The sequence below is a fragment of the Chionomys nivalis genome, chromosome 3 (assembly GCF_950005125.1).
Source record: "Chionomys nivalis chromosome 3, mChiNiv1.1, whole genome shotgun sequence".
NCBI classification, from domain to species: domain Eukaryota; kingdom Metazoa; phylum Chordata; class Mammalia; order Rodentia; family Cricetidae; genus Chionomys; species Chionomys nivalis.
In genome coordinates, this window is record NC_080088.1 from 87351487 (window position 1) to 87379260 (window position 27774).

Below are 27774 nucleotides of genomic sequence, written 5' to 3' on the forward strand. Positions count from 1 at the left end.
GGATCTTGGGAGCTCAGTCCGGTGCTCCAATGTGGGTCTCTGTCTCTATCTCCATCCATCACCAGATGAAGGTTCTATGGTGATATGCAAGATATTCATCAGTGTGGCTATAAGATAGGGCCAGTTCAGGCTCCCTCTCCTCACCTGCCCAAGGAACAAGCTGGGGACATCTCCTTGGACACCTGGGAACTCCTCTAGAGTCAAGTCTCTTGTCAACTCTAAAATGTCTCCCTTAATTAAGATATCTTCTTCCCTGCTCCCATATCCACTCTTCCTCCATTCCAACCATCCCATTTCCCCAAGCTCTCCCCATCCTCACCTTCTCCCTTCTCTCTCCCCATTTCCCCTTACCTCCACCCCACCCCCACCCCCAAGTTCCAAAGTTTTGCCTAGCAAGCTTGTCTACTTCCAATATCCAGGAGGATAACTATATGTTTTTCTTTGGGTTCACCTTCTTATTTAGCTTCTCTAGGATCACAAATTATAGGCTCAATGTCTTTTGTTTATGGCTAGAATTTACATATGAGTGAGTACATACCATATTCATCTTTTTGGTTCTGGGTTACCTCACTCGGGATAGTGTTTTCTATTTCCATCCATATGCATGCAAAATTCAAGATGTCATTGGTTTTTACCACTGAGTAGTACTCTAATGTGTATATATTCCACACTTTCTTTATCCATTCTTCCATTGAGGGGCATCTAGGTTGTCTCCGGGTTCTGGCTATTACAAATAATGCTGTTATGAACATAGTTGAACAAATGCTTTTGTAGTATGATAGGGCATCTCTTGGGTATATTCCCAGGAGTGGTATTGCTGGATCCTGGGGTAGGTTGATACCGAATTTTCCTGAGAAACCGCCACACTGATTTCCAAAGTGGTTGCACAAGTTTGCATTCCCACCAGCAATGGAATTCCTAAAAGGGAATTTTAAATAAGTCTTTTTAAAGACGATGCCTAGATATCTCTGGGAAGGGAAAATAGATGAGATTCTGTAAGTGGACTGAGGGCAGGTGGGTAAGGGTTCATGAGCAGTCAGGTTGTGAAGCACAGAGGGGGAGAATATTAAAAGAGACTTCTGGAAAACAAAGGGCATTTCAGGGTCAGGTCAAAATCTGATGCAAGGGAATGCCCCAGAAATCTGCAAGGATGACCCTAGCTAATACTCTTAGAAATAGCAGATATAAACCCTGAACTGGCTTTGTCTGTGACCAGACTGGTTCCTAGCCCAATTTTCATCAGAGAGGCTTCATCCAACAATGGATGTAAACAGATGCAGCCCCACAGATAAATATTAGGTGGAGTTTAGGGAGTCTTGCAGAAGATGGGGAGAAAGGATTGTAGGAGCCAGAGGAATCAAGGACACCACAATAAAACTCACAGAATCCGCTAATCTGGCCTCATAGGAGCACACAGGGACAACCAGGGAGCCTGCATGGGGCTGATCTAGGCACTTTGCATGTGTATTAGAATTGTGCGGTTTGGTACTCTTGTGAGCCCCTTAAAAGGAGAGCAGGGGCTCCCTTTGATTTTTTTACTGACTTTTGGAACCCCTCTCCTTATTCAACCCAGCCTGGATTAAATAGAGAGGTGCTTAGTCTTACTGAAACTTCATGTCCTTTGTTTTATTCACACTTCTCATGGGAGACCTGCCCTTTCCTAAACATAAACAGGGGAGGAGTGGACTGGGGAGGGGAACAGAGCAGGGTGGTAGGGGAATGAACTGGGAGGAGAGGAGGGAGGAGAAACTAGCCAGGATGCAAAATAAGCAAGCAAATAAATTTATTTTTTAAAAGAGATGTTTACATTTTCAGTGTAATGTTTATTGTAGAATATTGCAACTAAACCATCATATCAATTTTACAATAAGAGTTGTTATAATGCTTCACATTTTCATTAAAAATGTATTATTGATCAAATGTAAAGGCAAGATTACTCTCGAAAAAGCTCAAAAGAACAGATGAAGGACCAGAGAAGATGAATTTCTCATTCTGTCACTGACTGTCACACTTTTTTACACTTTATATTGACACCGAAAAAGCTCAATATATGTATTAAAGCTCGTAATGATCCATCAAGGCCACTCAATTAAACCCCATTATCACCTGGGTTTTATTCATAAAGTAAATTAAAGATTCCAATGTTCTTAGAAATCACCTTCTTGAGAAATACAACAGAACTTCTTGATGGAAGTCACGCTCCATTTATGATTGCATCTCGTGGCACAACCTTTAGAACAATGGGTTTTTCCGGTTGAAGCATTGGTTTTTGGCTTAATTTCAGAGGGATCTGCAATAGTGTAAGCAAAATAAGAAAATCAATGAGTGAACCAACAGCAATCCCCAGAAAAGCTTAAAGTATTCAGGATGATAATTTTTGCAGAAACCTAAAAGCTGCATTTAACATAAAATATTTTGACTTCCTTATTCTCCAAGATGTGTCAATTAGATGGTGAGAGCATACATCCACACTATTGGGTATAATGTTGATTGAGAATCTACTGTATATAGGGACATAAGATGAAGTTATATTGGTTTATGTTATTTCTGTTCTGTGTTGATTTAGAGTAAAAAGATAAGTTTAGCATTTTTGAACCTGATTTCTAGTTATTATGTCATATTATTTTTCTAAGCCCTGAAATGCTATTTTTGGTTTGTTGATACTTGCAAGCTAACTCTGAGAAGATACGTTTCACGTCTGTGGACAGTCCTCAGCTCCTAGATCATATGTCACCATGGCAATTGAACCTATTCTAGACAAGGCTTTATAACTACAGATATTTGCTTGCTTTTCTAGAGTCTACTCTTGTCTTGTATGGATGGGGTACATGAAGAATTCTGAGTTCTCCAGTGTTTTCCATGGTGCTTTAGTCTCATGCTATACAGAGATGGTGGGGGAATGCCTCTTACAGAATTATCTTCTGATCACAGGAGAGGGAAGGGGAGTGATGTTGTCATGAAGATATAGAAGTATCAAATTTACTATGACTGGAGCTTTCCAGTGCTCCAGTCTTAGGTGTGTCCCATCTTAGGTGTGTCATGGGCTGTCAAAGCTAGAACCTTGCTTCATCCGTCAGAAACTGTGTACATGCTTATTGTTTAAATATTTTAGTAAGAAAACAGTAAAATAAGTGAGGTTGTATGGACGTAAAACTACACAACTTCCTTAAGCCACAAACCACAGAATAAACATTCCCACCCCTCTATTCATCCACAAATAAAAATAATTGACAAAGAGATGACATAGCCTAATACAGAAGTCCTGTAGATTTTAGCTATCCCTTTGTATGAACAGGAACAAGTTTTTCAGAAAAGTAAAAATTCTTTCTCAAAATGCTCCACCATATTTCTTTTAGATTTCAAGTATTATTACATGTGTTTTCCATAGAGGCATACAAAAGAGATGTATATAAAATTTGAGTACTAATGGTGTGTATTTTTTTTTTTTTTTTTGGTTTTTTCGAGACAGGGTTTCTCTGTGGTTTTGGAGCCTGTCCTGGAACTAGCTCTTGTAGACCAGGCTGGTCTCGAACTCAGAGAGATCCGCCTGCCTCTGCCTCCCGAGTGCTGGGATTAAAAGCGTGCGCCACCACTGCCCGGCCTAATGGTGTGTATTAAAGGTTTATCTGGCTTAATGTTTTCTTGTAAGAATATTATAATTGTTAACTATACTTTAAACTATTTACTAAAGACTTTCAATGTACACACTCTCCTTAAAAATCATTTGGAGTTTGTGGAAGAAATAATATGAAATAACATAAAAAAAGAGAAATGATATTTTTCAATATAGAGAGAACAAACATAAACAAACTGGTGGCTTTAATTACAAAACATTGACAAAGGGGATGAAAACAGCCTGTGGAAGCCAAAAGAAGTGAATAAAATAAATGAGGAAAGAAACCCAAGAAGAATATTGATTTGGGAAATAAATAAGAACACAAGAGCAGAAAATAAGGGGAGAAACATGATTTATGGAAATATGACAACTACCTGTTTTCTGGTTAATGAACCCCAGAGATTTGAGGTAGAACTGTCAAGATGTCCCATAAAGTTGGAGCTCATCATAAATAGGCACTTTGGAAAGATTTATTTATTTTCATTTTGTGCATATAAATGTTTTGTCTGCACATATGCATGTATACCACATGTGTGCAGTCTCACAGAAGTAAGTAAAGCATATCAAAGCCCCTGTGCTTGGAGTCTCAAATAGTTGTAAGCCACCATGTGGGAGCATGGAACTGAACCAAGCTCCCTTTTTTTTTTTTTTTTTTTTTTTTTGGTTTTTCGAGACAGGGTTTCTCTGTGGCTTTGGAGCCTGTCCTAGAACTAGCTCTTGTATACCAGGCTGGTCTCGAACTCACAGAGATCCGCCTGCCTCTGCCTCCCGAGTGCTGGGATTCCAAGCTCCTTTTCGAGACCACCAAGAGTTCATAAGTGCTGAGCCATCTCTTGAGCCCTAGGAATTGTGCTTTAAAATAATAATTTTCAACTTGGTTTCACATGCTGAGTCAGTAATGCGCTTTTAAAGCCACACTATGGGTGAATTATTTTAGGGCTTCAGAAATGGCCATAAACCACAAGTTTCTATTTTTCTTTTTGAGGCCAGATTTCATGTAATCCACGCTGGCTTCAAATTCACCAAGTGGCCAAGAATTACTTGGACTTCTGATCTTCTTGCCTCCACCTCCTGAGTGCAAGGATTACAGGAATGCGCCACCACAGCTACTTCATGCAGTACCATGAATGGGAAACAGGATTTTGTAAGTGCTAGTTAAGAACTTTGCCAACTGAGAAACATCTAAGACCCTATAAATGAGTTGTAAAGCTCCTCAGTGATCCTAATGGACATGCAGTCATTGACAAGACTGTCAGAGGAGGGCTTCTTTGAGCTCTTGAAGAAGAGAGCACCACCTAACAAACATGAAGTCATGATCACAGCTCCTCTGGCTAGGACATGACATACTCAAACTCCAATGGGCATGACTGGAACTTCATACAGGATACATATAATCTTTTCATAGTGATCTGTACTAACTCATCTGAATGTTACAGTTTGACTCTTTATTCACACAGAACCAAAAGTTCCTGAGTACAAATAACTCATTTGGCCATAAAACAAGTTAGAAAACTCAAAGAAGCAGATCCATTTTTCTACACAGAACTTTCAATTGAGATCATTATTTACAAAGATAGTTTTCTCCCTCACCTGTGTTTCCTTACAAGGCTGTAAGGAGAAATTCTGCAGGACTTTTGTAAGAGCAAGTTTCATGTTCATGAGAGCCAACCTCATGCCAATGCAGTTCCTGGGTCCATTCCCAAAGGGCAGGTACACATAAGGATTGATCCTGCCCTTGTTCTCCTTGCTGAACCTGGAGACACACAGTAATGACAAGTTAGAAAAGAAAAGGCACGTAAGAACTACATATGTGAAGTTTCCTTTAGACATCAAACACATAACATACATGAATTTTTTGAGAAAGGTTCATTGAACTTCTGCTTCCAGGTATTTGACTCTGAGAATTGTACACTAAAAGTCCTTCCCATTTTCTTTGTCCTATAAGACTTTCCATATGGTAGATGAAACACAGGATGAGAGAAAATGCATCCTGTGTGCCCAATATACATACAATAGTGGTGTTATAGGTTAGGGGTAATCAACCATTGGATTGGAATTCCAATTTATAGGAGGAATTAATGTCTGATACTGTAAATCTGATCAAATTCCTATGGCTAGCATGCTCATCGGCTCTAGGAGAGAAAGTACTACTGTTGTTTTGATAAATGGACTTGATATCAAACTGTCTTCTAGATATTTGTTTATACACAAATATTAGTTCTGCTCTCAGTTTTGGTCAGAGAAGCTTCTGATTGCACTAGGAAACAGTTAACAAAGAAACCATTAACTGGTCATAATGCTGAGAATAAGTGATGGTGGAATGCTCAGCATTCAATAGGATATCTAAATTATCCCCACCAAGGATAGAGAACATCTCAGAAGTTGAAGCAAAAAGATGTAAGAGCCAGGGAATGAAAGGGGTGCTGTGAAACACTATCTTCTGGACCTGACACAGCCATTGTACTCATGAACTCCCAGCAGCTGTGGATTCCTACACAAGACTAAACCATGTTGGTGCATTCCATCATGGATGTGAAGGGAATTCAAGAAACCTCACGTCAGTAAAGAGCTTCTGACAATGAATAGTTGCTGGAGAGGAGGAAATTCTCTTCAGTGGTGTCACTACTGGTGATTTGTACATACTCTAGTAAATAACTTCTATTTCTACACTTATGCAAGCAACCCTAATTAAACTCATGAGTCACAAGGAAAAAGGAACTCGTGAAAACAGGAGGAAGACTTGATGGGGACAAGTAGAGATTCAACCTGTGTGGGAGGGAGAAAAGACAAGGAAATGTCAGGTGGAGATGACCAAAAATACCTTATTTATGCACGCGATTGTCAATGAATGAATAAAAGAAAAAAATACATTTTTAAATTTAAAAGTTCATTCAGGATAATGCTGGGTTACATGCCTGAAAAGCACATATCAGTTAGACTAAAGGAAAATGGGCTCCCGTCTCACACTTCAGTCATTTGCTACTTGAGGAAGGAGGAAAAATATCACTCTGTATTCAAATTGTCACATTTTTCCTGTCTCTCTTCCCCTCTTGTGGTTTTCTTCCCTTTCATTGCCATTCTCCTCATAAAATGAAAATGGTTGCAAAATCACATTTAAGTCATCTTCCCATAAGAGACACCATAGCATACACAGGCCATCATAGCTCACAGTGGGTTCCCATGCCTGATTTTCTGATACCTTTCAGGGCGGAATTCTGCAGGCTCTGGCCAGTACTGTGGGTCATGGTGAAGAGCATAAACTGGTACATTCACAACAGACCCTTTGGGAACAAGCACACCATTGATTTCCACATCCTGTTTACAGACTCTCTCAAGTCTCAGACCAATTGGGTATAATCTGAGGGTTTCATTCAGCACCATGTCGAGGTACTCCATCTCCATCACTGTATCATAGTTGGGAGGTGCCTGGGAAGAAAGAAAAAGATTTGTGCTGGGATTTTACCTTAATGTTCAATAGGTCTTGTAACTTTGTGTTCTCAGCAGCTCCAAAGCTGAGCGCAGCATTTAAAAAGACTTAGGTACTTAAAATACATTTTGAATGGATCTTTAATTGTTTTGTTTTATGTGTGGAGGTGTTTTGCTACTTATGTGTATATGAACCACATGAGTACTGTGCCCACAAAAGTCAAAAGAGAGTGCCGTATCTCTTGTAACTGGCATTACAGAGAGCTGAGAGCTGAAAATCAAGCCTGAATTGGTCCTCCAAAAGAGCAGCCATTGAGCCATCTACCCAGCCTCTTACAAGTTGTTAGAGTAACTAACTAACACTTAAGGCTGGGACGATGCCTCAATTAGTGAAATGTGTACTACACAAGCCTGAGGACATGAGTGATGATACACACCATTCATAAGCCAGACATAGTGGCACACATCTTTAATCCTAGTGGGGGGGGCAGGAAAAGGGAATTGGCCAGAAAGCATAGCCAGACTGATAAGCTCAGGTTCAGTGAGAAAGCCTGTTTTAAAACATGGTGGAGAGTGATTAAGAATAATACACAGTATAGGCTCATGCTCTACAGACGTGTGCACGCATGCACACACACACTCACACACATGCACACATACATAGATGCTCACATGCTTTTGCTCTCTATCTCTCCACACACACACACACACACACACACACACACAGCATTGCAAGTAATGAGGAGGGTCTTCTTTTCACTCATACTGCAAGCACCATCTATTCACCTTATTGGGCAGAGCCATATCGATCTCTTCTTGCAGTTTCTTCTGGATATCAGGGTGAGCGGCCAGTGCATGCAGGGCAAAGGCAAGGGTACTGCTGGTGGTGTCATAGCCAGCAAAAATAAAGATAATTGCCTGGGCTGTGATCTCCATGTCAGTCAGAGCTGAAAGTAAGAAAATAATTCAGGAAAGTCCAGTCAGGGTGGACCACCACAAAGGAGATGAGGAGAAAATCAAACGAGGCTCCAGTTTCCCTATAGATAAATATGGAGAAGCTGTTCAGTCACCCTGGGACTGTTATCACTTTGATGTTCATGTGAGACAGCTAGAGAAAGGGACTATTGCTTTATCCAGGATGTCCCATGGTTTATGTTCTGTTCCTCATCATCATTAGATAACTTCAAGACACATTATTTATTCTGTTTTTAAGATTTTTAATTTTTTATTTATGTGTATTCATTGTGTAGGGGTGCTGTGTGTGGAGGGGTGTCCATGAAGAACAGAAGAGGGTATCTGTTACCCAGGAGATGGAGTTTTAAGGTTGTGAGCTTTCAGGAGTAGGTGCTGGGTACTGAACTCCAGTCCTCTGTCAGAGCTTAAGTTTTACATATGTGTGTGTGCACATACATGTGTATAAGTGCACATGGAGAACAGAAGATAGTTTTGGAGTCCATAGAGATTGAGTTACAGGCAGTTGTAAACCTGTTGCCATGAGTGCTATGATTTTGTTCTTGGCAAATTCTTTCTACCAAATAGTGTAAATACTTGCTACTAAATTGAAAATGGACTATAAACCCACAATCAGAGGGTATCTTTAAAATTAATATTTTTAGCTATCAAAAATGAAACATAAGGGCTGAGGAGCAGATGGAGAGCTTGTCAGGCATTTCTGAAGCATGTGTTCCATCTCCAGCACTTTAACTAGACATGGTAGCATGGAAGTTAAAACGTCATTTTCAGGCACACCATGAATGTGAGGTCAGCCTGGGCTACATAAGACCTGGTCTCAAAAAGAGGAGATATAGAAGAATTTGGAGTTAGCTGAACACATGAAAGAATTTCAAGTGAAAAGACTAGAGAATATTTTAACACAAAGCACATGATGAATTTAAAAAGCAAATTTGGGGTCCTAGAAGATCATATATTGCTATATATAAGTGATTGTGTGCACTAGAAATAAGAAGATATGTAAGAACAGGAGATTCCCTTTACATTAGCACTTTTACTGATGCACACATGTAGATTTAAGCCTGGAATTGAGATTCTATCATTTTGCAACTATGATAGTGATAGTGGTTTTAAATTAAAACGTAAACCTAGAAGAGAGGCTAGAGAGATGGCCCAATGGGTAAGAGCACGTGCTGCACAAGCATGAGGACCTGAATTTGAATCCTCACTCTCCATGTAAAAAGCCAAGTGTGGTAACACATGCCTGTAACTTCAAATCCATGGATCACTGGGACCTGCTGACTGCCAGACTAGCTCCAGGTTTAATAAGAGACTCTGTCTGGAGGAAATAAGGCAGAGAGTGATTGAGCAAGACACTTGATGCCTTCCTCTGATATCCATTCCCACACCTAGTGGTGTGCACATGGGCACATACACATGTACATACATAAATATGCCACCTGAAAAGATAAAATTCTTTAATTTAGATTTAAGTATGTAAAATAATGAAGATAACCAGTGTGTTTATTCAAAGAAGTTTTCCCTAGATGCCACTTATTCAACCCACAAAGAAAAGTAAATCTTCACTACAGATTAAGATAGAGTACTTGTACACCAAGGACTCCCAGAAAGCATCAGTACTATTTGGGTACATGTCTCCTTACTGGATATAGACTCAGTTATCTAGGCAGAGTTCCTAGTCAGTTCCTACTCTGTCTTTCTGGGAAAGACATAAACAGCATCTGTTCATTCCTAAGTAACACAGAGAGACTAATGAAGACTCCCATCATGGCTACCCTTCCTTTTTAGAATGAACTTGTGCCCATGTGCTTCTAGAAAATTCCATGTAGATAATAGCCATGTCCTTCTTTCAGTAACCAGACAGAGGGATTCTTCTGCTAAAAGAACCTTCCTGCACATTTTCTGTACGATCTGTCCATTCCCTGAGATCTTCCTTGTCCCTAGACCAGGGAGTCATTGATTACCTTTATGAGACTCTTTGTCTTTGGAATTATTTTGAGTGTTCATCATCAGCTGAAGAAAATCCACTCGGTGCTGGAAGCAGAAAGAGAAGTTGCAAAAACTGAAGGTCAATGGTGAGGTCAGAGGTCAGAGGTGGACCAGGAGTGCAGAATCTTAGCCTCCTTTCTGAGCATGTAGCTCCCTTTAATTCACAAGCGTAGTTAGTGTTGTTTGAGTCATCAAAGAACAAAAACACCAGTGGCTAAACCAGGAAGCAATACATGTACACTATCAACCACTCTTTTAATAAATTACAATAGAACATTTTAAAACAATAAGTGATTCAAGTGATTCTCTGAAAACAATATTTCCCCTTTTAATCATTTTTGTCTATTCATAATTTCATAAACATATACAATGAAATATGGTCATATCTACCTTACCATTTCTTTTATTCAGTTCCTATTATATCTCTTGTAATGTTTCTTCCAACAAATTTCATGACCTTTTCTTATTAATAACCTTATGAGTTCAGTTGGTACTGCCTATATGTGTTTGACTGTGGGGTCATACACTGGTGCATGGGTAACCTACTGCTGGACACACCCACACTCCAGTCATCAAAAGCCAATGGTTCCTCAGTTAGGCATAGGGATTGAAAAGTTCCTCTCTCATCTAAGGTGGATATTTGGTAGTATTAATCTTTCCCAGGTCTTATGCTTTGTGAATATTTTATTTCAGTCCTTATGCAGGACATTCTTGTTTTCATTCTTACTGCTAAGGATTAACTTTCTGTATTATTCTCAATCAATTTTTCAAAACTCCATCTTCTCATCCTCTGGAAAAAAGAAGTGCTCCTTCTATCTCTCTAAATCTAGCCTTCTCTGAATAAATTTAGTGATTGATGAAGGGAAATACACAGCTGACATGTTCACAGCCCAACACATTATCAAATCCTATACCTCTCATGAGACCACCACTTTTTACCTTCTGGTTAGAATCTAGGCGATTTTCTTTCATTCTGCTGACAAATTTTTTGAAAAATGCTACAGAATCCTTTGGAAATATGGAGACGTTCAGCATCTCATATATCGGGATGAGAAATGGAAAGAGATCTGGAAAAGAAAGATAAAAAATAAGTTTTAGTGGAAATGCAAGTTTCATTTAGAGAAATCATGAAGCAATCCAAATAATAAGTCAAGCAGATCATTCTCGCTGTGACCTTGCTCACACTGGGTCACCATCATAATGCTCCCTCTGCACTCTAGAGTAGCCATAGGAATAAATCTGACTCTTAGTTTTAACTCTGCTCCTGACATTTGTGTGGATCCAAAATACAGATAGGGCCATTGACATGGTTCAATAGCTAAAGGGTCCTGCAGGAAAGTCTAACAACCTGAATTTGATCCCTGCATCGCACACTGTGGAAGGAGAGAATCAACTACTGTAAGTTGTCCTCTGATCTCCACGTGTCACACACCACACAAACACCAAGGCAGACAGACAGACAGACAGATACACACACAAGCACACACAGACACACACGTTGTAGAATATTTTCTTACACTGTGTGAGGATATGTAATTGTGGTTGTTTTGACAAAGAACTAATTGCCAATAGCTTGGCAGAAGAGAATAGGCAAGGCTTCTGGGGAAAGACATCAACTCTAAGAAGGAGTAAGGCAAAGAGCTGCCAGGAAAACACTGGAGAAGTCAGACATACAGTATGGAGGATAGCTACCCGTGCCATATGACAGAACATAGATTAAAAGAAACATGTTAATTTAAGTTGCAAAAGCTATCTGAGAAAAATCAAAGTTAAAGTCAAGTTTTTCATTATTAATCCTGTCTCCCTGTCATTATTTGTGAGGTAGCAAGTCAAAGAAAAGTTTAACTGCACACACACAAATACACACACACACACACTCACACACACAAATAAATAAATAAACTTATTACTATTGAAAAAATAATAAAGAAAGTACAGCCAAAATTGCATTTGTTTCTCAACTGACATGGTGGAGATTTGTTTAAACTGGCACCAGATTAAATATGAGGGATGTCAGAGGTATGGTAAAATTAATCATTACACTATGATCAAATAAAAATATGTCAAAGAACTCCAGGAGGTGATAGTAACATTTGTTGAGATACAGTTTCATGATAGAGTACATGCATAGCATGCATGAGATTTTAGGATCTATTCCACATAACAAGGAATTGATCTCAAAAGAGTGTAAAATGAAGATACACCAAGATCATGAAGAGAAAAGGCCGAGAGAGCCTTACAGTTTTAATCTCAAATATGGGAATAAAGTAAAAGCCAAGGAGGGGTGGTATGAAATGTTATATCTAGGACATGGCACGGTCCACTTATTAACTGACAACCAGAATGAAATTTTACTAATTATATTGATCAGCATCCTAGCAGGCAGCACTGATTGAACTCAATGGGTGATTAAAAAAGAGAATGGGACATAAATTGGGAGGAAGATGTGTTGGGGTGTCTCAGGGAACTGGAAGGTGAGAATTAGGGGAGGGTATACCAAGATAGACTGTATATCTGTATGATATTGTCAAAGAATACATAAAAGAACTCCAAAACAAAGCCAGGAGTAATGGTTTAAGCCTTTAATCCCAGCACTCAGTAGACAGAGGAGGAGGGATCATTTTGAGTTCAAGGCTAACCTGGTCTACACAGTAGCTTTCAGGCAGGCTATAGCAACACAGACCCTGTCTAAAATGAAAGTGAAGTTCCAAAATAAAAGTAATGGGCTACATATCTTTGAATGCATTAAAAATATTGGATTATGCCATTAAGGGGGTGAATTTTATTCCAATAGAGCTGTTAGTTTTTGGTAAATGTGGAAGAGAAAGACAGAATTGAAAAAGATGGTTACAGATAAGAGCAGGGGTCAAAAGACGGAAAAACCATCATACGTACTTATTGACAAGAATAACGGATCAAAAAAATCTAGTTTTAAGAAATTCCTGGCCTTTTCCACAAAAGGGTCCTTTGGGTTGTTGAGGGAATCGACATTCACACCAAATGCTGTGCTCGTGATCACATCCATGCTGTAGGCTCCAAACACTCTGAGGAGAGAGAGACATGGGATTTAACACATGTAGCAAGAAACCTGAAATATTCACATTCTTGTCCAAGACAGACTAAGCCACCTCATCTCGGTATTGACCAAGCACCTTCCCCTCCTCCCCACACTCTACCCTTGTGAGCTGGGCACTCTTGTGTTCCTTTCTTAATTGTACATTTCTCACCCAGTGTCTAAAAGGGAAGAATGAGCAGCTGGACATGTGAGACACACAGAAGGGTGACCCTTCTGCCCCTGCTGCCCTTCCTCTCCCAGAACCACAGTGGATGTACCACTACTCACTCTTTCATGTTGAGAGGCTTGCCTTTCTCTGCCTCTCTTCTCAAGTATTTTACCAAAATATCTCCATATTCTTCAATGATGGGGAACATCTAGGCACAAAACACAAAGGCACCCATGGTTGTTAGGTGTGGAGACTCAAGTCACACAAACATTTCAGCTAGAAGTCCTTTTAGTCACCTCTTTGAGTTTTCCACTGGTGAAGGTGGGAGACAGCAAGGCTCGAAGTCTCTTCCAATCCTCATCCTTAGATATGGAGACGGCTTTACTCATTATCCCCACTGGGCCCATATCCTAGATTCCAAAAATATATAAATATTATTCTCTGTAAGTCCAGAACTTCCCTGTGGTTACAAAAGTGCTAAGTGGATATTGGTGTATAACAATTAGTTACTGACTGTTTACTGTGTGTAAATCCTCATGCCAGATGCAAAAATAGTCAGAATCTCCTACAATCTTTAAGAAATCAGGTGCTCACTGGGCTGCCTGTTGAGATCTCAAACCTTTTTATTTCAGGATCCTTCTAAATGTAGATCTCTCTGTGGAACTAATGTTCCAGGGTTGAGGTAGAAGTTGGGTACAAAAATTTGAGTAGATTCTCCAGAGCTATGCAGATGGAAAATGGACAGACAGAAAGTTAACTTTGCATCAAACAAGTTCTCCAGCTCTGTATTTACAACATAAACAATGTGAAAAGGGATTTCCAAATATGCTGTGTGTGTGTGTGTGTGTGTGTGTGTGTGTGTGTGTGTGTGTGGACTAGAGTACCAGTGTGCATGCTCATTTGGATACCAAAGGTCTGACATCTTCTTCAACGACTCTCCACCTCCTTGGTTCTGGTTTGCCTAGGATAACTAGCCAGCAAGCCTGTAGGATCAATCTACTTCCAAACATATCTCTGAGGTAACACATGCCTGCTGCTATGCCCAGTTTTTATGTGATGCTGGGATCCAAACTCCGGTTCTTTATCTACTAAACCATCTCCCTGCCTGACACACTTAAAGGATTTGGAGTTTGAGTTTTAAAGATGCATTTTAATATTTTATACATGTCTGTCTGTATGTGTGTATAGAATGTATGCATATGTATGTGCAGTGTATTCAGAGGCCAAAGAGAATTGAAATTTGTGAAGCAGGAGTTACAGGTACTTGTTAATCACTAGATGTGGATGTAGACAGCAAACCCCCCATCCTTTTTCAGAGCTGTTAGTCCCTAGGTCATCTCTCCAGACCCTGGTTTGTTAGGTTTTGGGTTGTTAGTTCATTTAGAAATAGTGCTGAAGATGTCTTTTTCCTTAATTCATTATGCAGTGATAAAAGGGACAATATAATTTCTCTGGTGGGAACTTCCTTCTATCTTCTGATGTGGGATTCCCCTCTGTATGATGTGAATACCATTGGCTGATAAAGAAACTGTCTTAGGTGTGAGTAAGGCAGAACTTAGGTAGGTGGGGAAATCTAAACTGAATGCTGGGAGGAAGAGGGTAGAATAGAAGAGAAGCCACGGAGCTGCCACTGGAGACAGACATGCTGGAACACTGAGGGTAGGCCACGAGCCTTGTGATAAAGCATAAAATAATGGAAATGGGTTAAATTAAGATATAAAAGCTAGCCAATAAGAAGTTAGAGCTAATAGGCCAAGCAGTGATTTAATTAATATAGTTTCTGTGTGGTTATTTTGGGAGTCTGGGCAGCCGGGAAACGAACAAGCAGCCTCCTTACTACAATCTTCCACACTTTTATTTTATACAATGTGGAGTCTCCCAACTGCCTTTATATTAAAGCATTCAGCACAACAAGAAGGAATGAAAGTGACTTCCCTTGATGAAGGGCAGATCCAAACTAGCCCTTCAGTCAACTTCATCAAATGATCAAAGGCTGAAAGAGGGGCAGAGAGATGAATCAGTAGACAAATGTGCTTGCTGACAAGCCCAACAACCTGAGTTCACTCCCCAGGACCTACGGCATTGAGAGAACCAATAGGTTCTACTCAGTGGAGTAGCCATAATTATAAAAAAAGAGAAAGAACATTGAGCTCAGTATCTTATCTCACACAAAATTAACATTAAAAAAGCCAGAGTTTTGAGAGATAATCTCAAAGGGATATAATTTGCACACAAGCAAATCCACACAGGCAGACCAGGTGAATAATCATCTGACTGCACACTGACTGCATAATCTACTGCCATGGGAGATGGATACAAAAGGAGAGAAGAAGGAAGGCCATATGTGGTATCTAATGGGCTTGCAAGAGGGAATGGCAGGTCAAGGAGCTGTTTTCTATTCTGAGTGTTTGTCACCACATAAACCTAGACCAGTGATAAACTGTACTGTACCACATGAACATAAGAAAGGACCCGTGAAACAGGAAATGTAAACACAATCTAGATGATAACAGTGTTCATTTACAACTTGATCAAAATAATATAGTATATTTACACTTCCTCAAGTCATCAGTATTAGCAAAATAAATTCCTAGACCCTGCTTGTATATTATTATGAAAGCCACTGTGAATATATATTCATTTTGTTCTTTTAATTAAAAAAGTAGCCAGGTCATGGTATTGTACAACTTTATACTAGGTATCGGGAGGCAGAGGAAGGTAGATCTTTGTGAATTTTAGTCTACAAAGTGAATTCCCAGGCAGCCAAGGCTGCATGAGAAACCCTAACTTGAAAAAGAAAAAAAAAAAAAGAAACCAAATACAAAATCTTGTTAAGCAACACTGGCACATGCCTTTAAGTCCAGCATTTGGAAAGCAGAGGCAGGTAGAGGTATGCAGATTACTAAGTTGGGGCAAGCTTTGTCTATAGAGTGTGTTTCAGGAGAGTTGGGGCTACATGTATCTAAAAAGAATTCAATAAGTAAAATATGAAGGTTTGAATTATTAAAGGGTTTATTATTATTATATGGCTTGGGAGATGGCTCAGTGGTTAAGGGTGCTTGTTGCTCTTCTGTGGGAGCCAGGTTCAGTTCCCAGCACCCATGTCAGGCCACTCACAACTGATTGGAATGCTAGATACAGGGGATCTCACTCCCTCTTCTGGCCTCCACAGAAACCTACACACATGTGGCATTCAGCCATATAGACACATCAATAAATATAACAAAATGAATCTTCTTTCTTTTTTAGTTAAAAAAGGAAGTTACTTACTGGTCGGTTTGTAAAGACAGAATAGGATTCCTTCACAAGTACATTCTTGATCATGTCTGGGTCTGTGATAGTAAACAGGGGTGTTGGACCATCAAACAACCTGTGTGTGGGGGAAAAAAACTGATCAACCTGTAGTGATATTTTATTTGCGTTTTATAAATAAAGCTTGTCTGAACACCAGAAAATAAAACTAAGCCACTAGAGACCGGGCAGTAGTGCTGCACTCATTTAATGCCAGGATTTGGGGGATGGAGGGAGATGGATCTCTGTGAGTTTAAGGCCAACCTGAACTACATAATATCAATGCAGAAACAGATCCAGGTGGTGGTGGCTCACACCTTTAATCTCAGCACTAGAGAAGAATATAAACCAGGATGACACAGAAACTTTCTCTCTTTTAGTCTGAGGATTTCTTAGAGTTAAGAGCTCTTTAGTGGATTTGCTGCTTTGATTTTCTGATCTTTAGATTAAACCCCAATTATCTATCTCTGTTTTTTCTTTTAAATAATTCCTGCTACATTTGGTGCCAAATGTTTTGGGTACAAATTCATGAAAAAGGCATTTGCCTAAGCCTTTTTAATGCTGTGGGACAATGTTCTTGTACACTGTAAGGATTTGTTACTTGTATTGGTTTAATAAAATGCTGATTTCCCTGTAGCCAGACAGGAAGTATAGGCAAGACAACCAGATTAGGAGAATTCTGGGAAGAGGAAAGGCAGAAAGTCAGTAACAAGCAAGACACAGAGGAAGCAAGATGAGAATGCCTGGCTGAGAAAAGGTGCTAAGACACGTGGCTAAACATAGACTAGAATTATGGGTTAATTTAAGTTTTAAGAGCTAGTTAATGATAAGCTTGAGCTAACAGTCCAAAACATTCATAGTTAATATAAGCCTCTGTGTGTTTCTTTGGGACTAAATGGCTATAGGACCAAGTGTGACAGAAAGTTCTGTTTGCATTAACCCAAGCCAAGTTCTGAGTGGAAACCCAAATCCAGACATTGATTCTCACTTTACAAGACTTTTACTCTGGTTAAACAACGTGTTCTCACATGAGGTCCCAGTCTAATTTATGGAGTCTGATGAATAATACAGTGGAGTCTTTGTAAAGTGACAGGTCATTCAAGACACAATGAGTCACTTAAAGACAAAACAGGTCCAGAAGACATCATAGTGAGAAATCACAAGTGGAAGTTCTCAGTCTCCATATGAATATATGAACGTTGCCAGAAGTTGTTATAAAAAACCTCCCCACCAAAAAAAGCCCAGGTCCAGATGGCTTCAATGCAGAATTCTACCAGAACTTCCAAGAAGACCTAATACCTATACTCCTTAATGTATTTCACAATATTGAAACAGAGAAGTCATTGCCAAATTCCTTTTATGAAGCTGAAGTTACTCTGATACCAAAACCACACAAAGACACAACCAAGAAAGAGAACTACAGGCCAATCTCACTCATGAACATCGACGCAAAAATACTCAATAAAATACTGGCAAACCGAATCCAAGAATACATCAGAAAAATTATCCATTATGATCAAGTAGGCTTCATCCCAGAGATGCAGGGCTGGTTCAACATACGAAAATCTATCAATGTAATCCATCATATAAATAAACTGAAAGAAAAAAACCATATGATCATTTCATTAGATGCTGAAAAAGCATTTGACAAAATTCAACATCCCTTTATGATAAAGGTCTTAGAGAGATTAGGAATACAAGGGTCGTTCCTAACTATAATAAAAGCTATTTATAGCAAGCCGTCAGCTAACATCAAATTAAATGGAGAGAAACTCAAAGCTATTCCACTAAAATCAGGAACACGACAAGGTTGTCCACTCTCTCCATACCTCTTTAATATAGTGCTTGAAATTCTAGCAATAGCAATAAGACAACATAAGGGGATCAAAGGGATTCAAATCGGAAAGGAAGAAGTTAAACTTTCATTATTTGCAGACGATATGATAGTGTACATAAGCGACCCCAAAAACTCCAGCAAAGAACTCCTTCAGCTGATAAACACCTTTAGTAGCGTTGCAGGATACAAGATCAATTCCAAAAAATCAGTTGCCCTCCTATACACAAAGGATAAGGAAGCAGAGATGGAAATCAGAGAAGCATCACCCTTCACGATAGCCACAAATAGCATAAAATATCTTGGGGTAACCCTAACCAAGGAAGTAAAGGATCTATTTGACAAGAACTTTAAGTCAATGAAGAAAGAAATTGAGGAGGATACCAGAAAATGGAAGGATCTCCCTTGCTCTTGGATAGGGAGGATCAACATAGTAAAAATGGCAATTCTACCAAGGGCAATTTATAGATTCAATGCAATCCCCATTAAAATCCCAGCAAAATTCTTCACAGATCTTGAGAGGACAATAATCAACTTTATATGGAGAAACAAAAAACCCAGGATAGCCAAAACAATCTTATATAATAAAGGATCATCTGGAGGCATTACCATCCCTGACCTCAAACTCTATTACAGAGCCTCAGTATTGAAAACAGTTTGGTATTGGCATAAAAACAGAGAAGTCGACCAATGGAACCGAGTAGAAGACCCTGATTTTTTTTAAAATTTTTTTTTTCAATTTTTTTAAGATTTTTTAATTTATTATGTATACAGTGTTCTGCTTGCATGTATACTTGCAGGCCAGAAGAGGGCACCAGATCTCATTACAGATGGTTGTGAGCCACCATATGGTTGCTGGGGATTGAACTCAGGACCTCTGGAAGAACAGTCAGTGCTCTTAACCTCTGAGCCATCTCTCCAGCCCCCCATTTCCTTGATTTTGTATATTTACAATACTGAAAGGGACTGGAGAGATGGAACCACAATTAAGAGCACGTATTGATCTTGCACAGGACCTCAGTTTTGGTTGCTAGCACCCATGTTGGTTGGCTCACAACTGTCTGTAACTCCAGCTTCAGGCTAATCAATGCCTCTGGCCTTAATCATCATCATCAATACTATGTGCAGACACACACATACACACATGCACACACAAACACACACATATATATAATAAAAGTAATAGAAATATATGTTTAACAGTAAAATATTAAACTAAAATTCATAATTAAATGTTTGAGATAAAATGTTAATGTAAAATTCAATATTTTAAAGTGAAAATGAATACTCAAAACATAAAATTTTAAATGAAAAAATTAATCTTAATTAACCCAGATTCTGAAAGATGAGCATGGTATGTACTCACTCATAAGTGGATACTATCTACAAAGCAAAGGATAACAAGCCTATATAGTCCAGGACCCCAGAGAAGATTAGTAATGAGGAGAACCCCAGGAAAACATATATAGATTCCCCTGGGAAGAGGAAATAGACAAGATCTCCTGAAAAAATTGAGACCAGAGGGGTGGGGAGAGAAGGGAGGATCAAAGGGGAGGAGAAGAAGAGAAAGATGGTGGGCGATAGCTTGAAGGAATGGGATAGTCAAGATGGGGGAAGGACAGAGACAGAGAACAAGAAATAAGATATCATGATTAAAGGAGCTATTATGTGACCAACAAGGAACCTGTCACCAGGAAAATTCCCAGGAATCTACAAGGATGACCACAGCTAAGACCCTAAGTAATTGTTGAGAGGGTGCCTGCACTAGCCTTGCCCTGTAGTCAGATTGATAAATATCTTAAATGACACCATAGTACCTTCATCCAGCAACGAATGGAAGCAGAGGCAGAGAGCCACAGCAGAGTCCTGAGTTGAGCTCCCAAAGTCCAGTCAAAGACTGGGAGGAGTGAGAATATGAGCAAAGATGTCAAGACCATGATGGGTACACCCACTGAAACAGCTTACCTGAGCTAATGAAAGCTCACCAACTCCAGTTGGACAGGGAAGGAACCAGCATAGAACCAAACTAGGCCCTCAGAATATGGGGGACAGTTGTAAGGCTAGGGCAGACTGAAGGGCCATTGGCAGTGGCACCAGGATTTATCCCTACTGCTTGTACTGGATTTTTGGAACCCATGCTCTTTGGGAGGATATCTTGCTCAGCCTAGATATAGTAGGGGAGGCCTTGGTCCTTCATCAAAGCAATGTGCCTTACCCTCTCTAAGGAGTGGATGGGGTTAAGATGGGGAGAAGGCCGGAGGAGGGGAAGGAGTGGGAACTAGGATTGGTATGTAAAATGAAAAAGAGCACACAGGTCCTGGTTTTGATACTGAGCTAAAACACAAATGAAAATACAGAATTTCACTGAGGATTCTATACCAACGTCTCCAAGACTTAGATAACATAGAAGCGAGCACAGAAAAAATATTAGAGCCAGTGGGTGGAGACCAAAGTTGCAATGCAATCTTCCATATCCTGGAGCTCCCTGCAGCTAGGACTACCTCCACAACCCCTGTGGGTGATTTGATGGTCAACACTCCAGTAGGAACCTCAAGGTCCTGAACCTGTCTGAGGACTTGCACACAGCTATCTCCTGGAATGGAAAAGCAAAATGACTCAGTCAACATCAGTCCAATCCCTGGGATCTACAGGATGGAGTGAGAGAACTGACTGCCACAAGTTGTCCTCTGACCTTTACATGTGCTACATGGGAGACATGAGCACATATAATAGAAAATCAAAAAGAAAATAGTTGCTGGGGGAGGGCAAGAAGTCTGTGTCAGTAGTGAGCCATTGGAAGTTGTTCACACTCCTGTAAATACCCTCTTGCTCACTCACGATTCTGTAAATCTAGTTAAATTCATTGTTATACATACAGACACACAAAAATTATAAGAATTGTTAAAAAAATTTCATATGAAAACTTATTAGGTCCAGGCATGACATACAACTTTAATGCCAGCACTTGAAAGACAGAAGGAGATAGATCTCTGAGTTCAAGACAAGCCTGGTCTATGTAATGAGTGCCAGGACAGCAGGGCTACATAGAGAGATCCAGTTTTGTAAAAAGCCAATAAATGAATAAATGAAATAAAAAGATATTAGGTCAGTGAAAAGCTAAAGAAAAACACTATCAAATGTTGACAAGCAAGAATACTGCAAGGAGACATTCCCACAGGGCCATTGCACAGATAAAAAAGCCTGATGTTGACTCTGAGTGACATGGTCTTTATGAGTGTGCATCTCATCAGATCCATGTGTTAAGGATGGATGAGAAGAGATGAAGAGGCAGGAAGAGCCAGAGCCTCCTCCCACTTGTTTCTGTCTCATAGCATAATGATGACACCTACTCCAAAGCTCTAACCAAACTCCAGCATCAGTAATAGGGAATAGTTCCTGCTGCTGGTTCAGACACTTTGCAGAAACATTAAAGACATAGACCCAAGGAAGAACATTTTGGTTTTTAAATACATTGGATCTCCAAAATCAGCTCAAGAAGACAGGACAAAGTGATAAACACTTCTATCAAATGTCTTGCCCAGAGTAGTGCTGGCCCATACCTTTATTTAATTTCAGATCTCAGGAGGGAGAGGCTGGTAGATCTCTGTGAGTTCGAGGCCACCCTGGTATACAGAGCTAGTTTCAGAACAGCTAGGGCTGTTACACACAGAAACCTTGTCTATGAAAAACAAAATCTTGACAGGGGATGATAGATAGCTCAGCAGAAAAAGGCCCTGGTACCTTGCCTGATCACCTGAGTTCAATACTGTTCAATACTCTAAAAGTAAAGGACCAACTACCACAAATTTCCTCTGACTTACATATGTGCACCATGCCGTGTGACTCCCTCCCAGGAAGGATAAAGCACCTTTGACTTAAAATAAAATATAAGCAACAATAAAAAATCTCTATGTTGCAAAGGAATATTTTAATGCTAAGCATTAATCTCTTCCCACGTGCTTAGCTATGTCCTCCCATCCCTGCTGTCAATAGACATGCTAAAGTCAACATTGAATAAGGAGTAAGTGCTTCTAAAGTGAAATGAGTGAATGTGGCAACGAGATGATATCACACCCTTGTGTAAACCAGGCTGGCCTCAAACTCATGATCTTCTTGACTATGCCTCCTTCAGCAAATCCTCCCAATATGCTCCACCAATATTGGTGATATCACACATTTATCAGAGCAGACTACAGGGACATAAAACAATGCATTTCATGTAATGAAAAGGAAATTTCAGAAGAGAAAAGAATAATATGCCTGCACTGCATAAAACACAAGGCCTTGCTGGCCTCAGTGGCCCATGTCTTTAATCCCAGCACTCAGAAGCAAAGGCAGGTAGATCTCCGTGACTTTGAGACCAATCTGGTCTACAAAGTGACTTCCAGGACAGCCAGGAATGTTACAGAATAACCCTGTCCCATAAAATAAATAAATAAAGTAAAATAATAAAAAAAAACCATACAGGATGCCCAGAGTCCACGGAGCTTCAAAGCCTGTCCAAAATCCATAGTATGTTCTAAAAATAATTAGACCTGTAATTCACAGCACTTAATGACACATGGTGTCACCATTACAACAGAAAGGTGAAATACTACATTTATGAGCTGGCTTTTTCCTTGAGCAAGTAAAGTACATCCTCTTAAAAAAAGTCAACTCATGAAACTTTCCAGAAATACTCACCCCCATATTTTTCCATACTTTTTGTAGCACTCGACATCAAATTTCCATACACCCTGGAAAGAGAAATAACACACAATCCATTATTGTCCTGTATGCAATAATCCTTCTATAGCCAGGGAAGTAAGCCCTCAAATTCTGTGAAATTAGATTTACCATTTCTGACAGAGAAAAGTTCTTCAATTACATGTAGTGTAATTGAAGCAAGATGGCTCAGTGGGAAAAGGCAGAGTAATAGGGCAGGACATATGACCCCTTCCTGTGGCCTCTGCATGCACAGTCATAGACATACACATGTGCACAGCACCAGATACACACCACACACACCTAATGATGATGATGGTTATGATTTTAATAATAACAATAATAATAATAAATTGTTTTAAGGAATGTGGTAGTTAAGCATAGAAAATTTGGGAAGAAAAAACTGAGCAGACAGCAGAGTAAACTTTGCCACTTGCCCTCCCCATGTGAGCTTTGGAAGGTCTGCTGTGAATTGACATTGGCCAGGTATCAAATCAGGTTTGTTACAAATGATCCAACAAGATTTAAATGTGGCAAATGACATGCTTATTACTGAAGTTTCTATTTTGTTAAACCATTTTTTCCCAGTGGTTTTGCCTTTAATATTTTTAAATGAAAATACAAAGCACATAATATAGTGCAGTGTGTGAGGTGACTGATAGCCATCATCTTGTCTTAATGTTTTCAAACTGGCTGCTCACACTCATGCACAGGCTGCTGAAGAAGCTGTAGGTACGTTTCAGTATTAGAGCACTTTCCTGTCATGTATAAAGTCCTGGATCCAATTTTCAGCGCCAACAACTTGTAACCATCTGTAACTCTGGCTCCAACAAATCCAGTGTCCTATTTTACATACTTCACTTATGTACATAAATTCACTCACAGATACAAATAAAATATTTCTAAAAGAAACAATTACTAATCTGAACACAAGTTCCTATAAGTAGAGACAAAAGCAAAATGCTAATTCTCAAGAAACTCCACCATGCCATGAAGATCTTACCATGGTGAGGTTAGATCTATACCTTCAAGGTATAATAATTATGCAAAGAACTCAAGTATATGAAAAGTCCCCCAAAGATGTGTATGTGGGTCTGTGTTATGCTGATTCTTCAGAAATATTCAGCAAAAGGAGAAAATGTTGCTCATGAACCAGATACAAAAAGGAGAATTTTAATCTAGTGAATACGGATTGATGTCCTAGAAGCTTAAAACTCCCTCAAAATTTTCTTCAAATAAGTACCACAGTGCCTTCCTGGAATCTGCACTGGGTAAGAAACAAAGTTCCTTTTGTTCACAAAGTCTGAGCATCATGTCCTGAATATCAAAATTAAATGGGCTGGAGATCTGTGCATTTTACCTAACGCAAACTTGAGGCTCAATAAACTGACATCAGAGCCAGTGAGATGGTTCCAAATGAAAACATACTTGTCACCATCTCTGACAACTTGAGTTTCATCCCTAGGAATCATATGGTGGAAAGAGAAAACTAACTCACAAATTGTCCTTCAACCTAAAAATGCATGTGGCACATATACACTCACTCCAAAATTAATAAACATGGGTGGTTTGATTACGGTAGCTGTGGATATGGTTAAGTGGGAAGAACACACCATAAAAAATAGAGTTTGGATCCCCAGTATCTGTGTAAATAACAGTCAGAGGTTAAAGAACTCCTGATGGGGGATTTACCTCTGTATGCTGTGATTACCATTAATGATTAAAGAAATTGCCTTGGCCTATTGATAGGGCAGAACTTAGGTAGGTGGGTAAGACTAAATGGAGTGCTGGGAAGAAGAAGGACAGAGTTAGAGAAAAACCATGGAGCTGCCGGAGACAGACATGTCGAAACTTCGCTAGTAGGCCATGACCTCATAGTGATGCACAGATTAATATATATGGTTTAAATTAATATAAAAGTTAGTCAAAAAGAAGCTAAAACTAATAGACAAAGCAGTGATTTAATTAATATAGTTTCTGTGTGATTATTTTGGGCCTAAGCTAGCCAGGTGCCAAGAACTAAGTAGCAGCCTCCTCCTACACACTCCAGTATCCCCACTTGTAAGAAGCAGAGTCAAGGGATCCCTGGAGTGAACTGGCCAGCTAAACTAGTCAATTCGGAGAGAGCTAAGTTCAAGTGAGAGACCCTGCCTCAAAGTAGGAAAGAAGACCAAAAATACCAGCCCCTGGCTTCTACATGCAGATGCATATCCATATACATGTACCTGCATGCTCATGGCACTCATGTACATGCAAATACATAAATAGACACTTCAAAACACACACACACACACAATATCTTATAGTTTTAAGTTGGCAATAGATTCCTGATAAATCACTGGACATTATATAGCCTCATCAGGACACATAGTATGAGGACATGGAATCTCAGAGTTTCCTTCCAAGGAGCATTTAATAGAACTAACCATTACTGACTAACAGGAATCAACACTTACCTTGTAATAATTCAGCAGAGTCCCTAAAATTGGTAGAGGTTTGGGTCCAGGAATTCCCTGTTTCTTAAAAATGTCATGTTTTTTAGTCCCAAATCTATAAAGTAAAACAGAAAGACTTGTCACCACACATACAGAAAAGAGATAAACATGACCAAAACCAAAACATGAAACAAACCAACAACTTAGCTGCCTCTCCAGTTCCTAGAGAGCTTACGAAAAGGGAGAGGGGTCCAGTGTGTATTTCAGCTCATGGTTTGTGTCTGTTTCTACTGAGTTCTGGTGGATGTAAGAAGAACCTTAAAGTCAATCAGTGGTGTGGGTGGTCCTTCTGTCTATGTGTTGCTTTTATTGGTTAATGAATAAAGAAACTGCCTTGGCCTAATAGGGTAGAACTTAGGTAGAAGGGGATGACTAAACCAAATGCTGGGAGAAAGAAGGGCAGAGTCAAGAGAAGCCATGGAGCCTCTGGAGACAGACACTGGGAAATTTAGCTGGTATGCCACAGCTTTGTTGTGATATACAGATTACTAGAAATGAGTTAAACTAAGAAGTAAGAGTTAGCCAATAAGAAGTTAGAGATAATGGGCCAAACAGTGATTTAATTAATATAATTTCTGTGTGAATATTTTGGGGCTGAGCAGCCGGGAACCAAGTAACTTCTTGCAACAAATCAGATTGTACAAAGAGTAAATATTATCAGTAAACCTCCAAACCTCAACAAGACGTAGTTGGCAGTATGTGAGGGTATCTCTAGCAGATCTGTATAATGTCAATATTAACTTTAAGAGTTAGTATCACTAGGAATATAGCTCTGTAGTACAGTGCTTGCCTAGCACATATAGGCTCTTATATGACTATTATTCCACCAAAAATAAAAATGCACAATGAACTCAGTTGTCACTTCATTTCTGTCCTTCAAGCTGCCTGCACCATAAAGGTACTGGATACCAGTGTTCATAATCTGAGTTTCACCTGCAAGACTCACATGATAGGAGAGAAGTGACTTCCCAAAATTGTCTTCTAATCCCCCAACACACACTGTCTCACATGCTGCCCCTAGCCCCAATAAATAAGAACATGTAAATTCAAAGTGTTTTTACAAGAGTTAATTTTAACTTCTGCTATTACTTTTTAATATTGTGTTCCAGTACCTGTGGAAGGTGTGAGATCTCTTGAAACTGTAGTTGTACATGATTGTGAGCCACATGTGGAAGGCAGGATACAAAAATAGGTCCTCTAGAAGAGCAGTCTGTGTTCTTAACCACTGAGCCATCTCTCCTAGCCCTGATTCCTATGTCAGTTTTGACCTTCTAGTCAATACCAGAATGCATGTCTGAATATAACCCCATACCAAAGACACAGTGGGAGAGGGACTTTGGTGGTTACTCACAGGTATAAGAGCATCAAACTGATTGCCAGGAGCACCCAGGTTTCCAGTGAGACAGCTGAAGTCAGGTCCATCGTTACTTGTCTATCAGCAATGTACCGCTGTGTATTCTGCCTCCAGTTGTGTGTGCTACACTTTGCAGGGCTTGCCTTCTGCCCACTTGTGCCGAAGTTTTCCCAGCCTGTGGTCTTTATACCCTAGAAGGATGGGTGGGGCCAGGGCTCCAGCCAGTAGATGGCTCACATCTGCATCACCTGGAATTTGGTATTCTCTTAGCCTTGGCAGATTATAAAGTACCTGTACTTCCTATTTTGATGTTCTGTGAGTTAACATCCTGGGAAGAATCAATAAATGATGTTGTCATTTTATGAAGATCAAAGGTTCTTACTTTTCACCAAAAATTAAACAAAATCATTGACATGAAATGCCCTCTCACCAAGACTTTCTTCATTCAAAAATACTTGAAATAAAGCCAACATTTTGCCATCTGCATGGAGATCTTTACAGAATGTCTTTGTCCCTCTCTAAGATATTTTGTCATTTTTGACAAGTCAACTCAGCAAAACAATAGCAATCTGTTAGAATCTGTCCTTACCTCATTCCCTAACAAATAAAGTCACTTCACCAAAGGTATGACCCTCACACATGCATCTTCTTCCCTCTAGCCCATCACAAAGTGTCTTCCTGTACACCCAACTTATAAGATTGTGAGAATATTCTTGGCAGTCCACACCACTATGTAATAGAGTGTTGTATAGAGGTCATTCAGACCTTTCAAATTTAGTTGGAAGAAGTGACTGGGTCTCATATGTTCCAGGGGATGAGATGCTTTACACATTAATAAGTGGGATCTCCTGAAACTTTAAAGCTCTGTA

General features: G+C 39.6%; 1 protein-coding gene across 1 annotated transcript; it reads right to left on the reverse strand.

Moving 5' to 3' along the window:
- Positions 1-1944: 1944 nt before the first annotated feature.
- LOC130870849 (cytochrome P450 3A11-like) lies at positions 1945-27044 on the reverse strand. The gene is made up of 13 exons (XM_057763749.1): positions 26903-27044; positions 25513-25606; positions 23036-23088; positions 16498-16597; positions 13524-13637; positions 13347-13435; positions 12899-13047; positions 10943-11070; positions 9979-10048; positions 7829-7989; positions 6816-7042; positions 5207-5369; positions 1945-2290 (listed from the first exon to the last, which is right to left on the reverse strand). The coding sequence occupies exons 1-13, from the start codon at positions 26971-26973 to the stop codon at positions 2195-2197; spliced, it is 1515 nt and encodes a 504-aa protein (XP_057619732.1). The 5' UTR covers positions 26974-27044; the 3' UTR covers positions 1945-2194.
- Between the last annotated feature and the right edge of the window lie 730 nt (positions 27045-27774).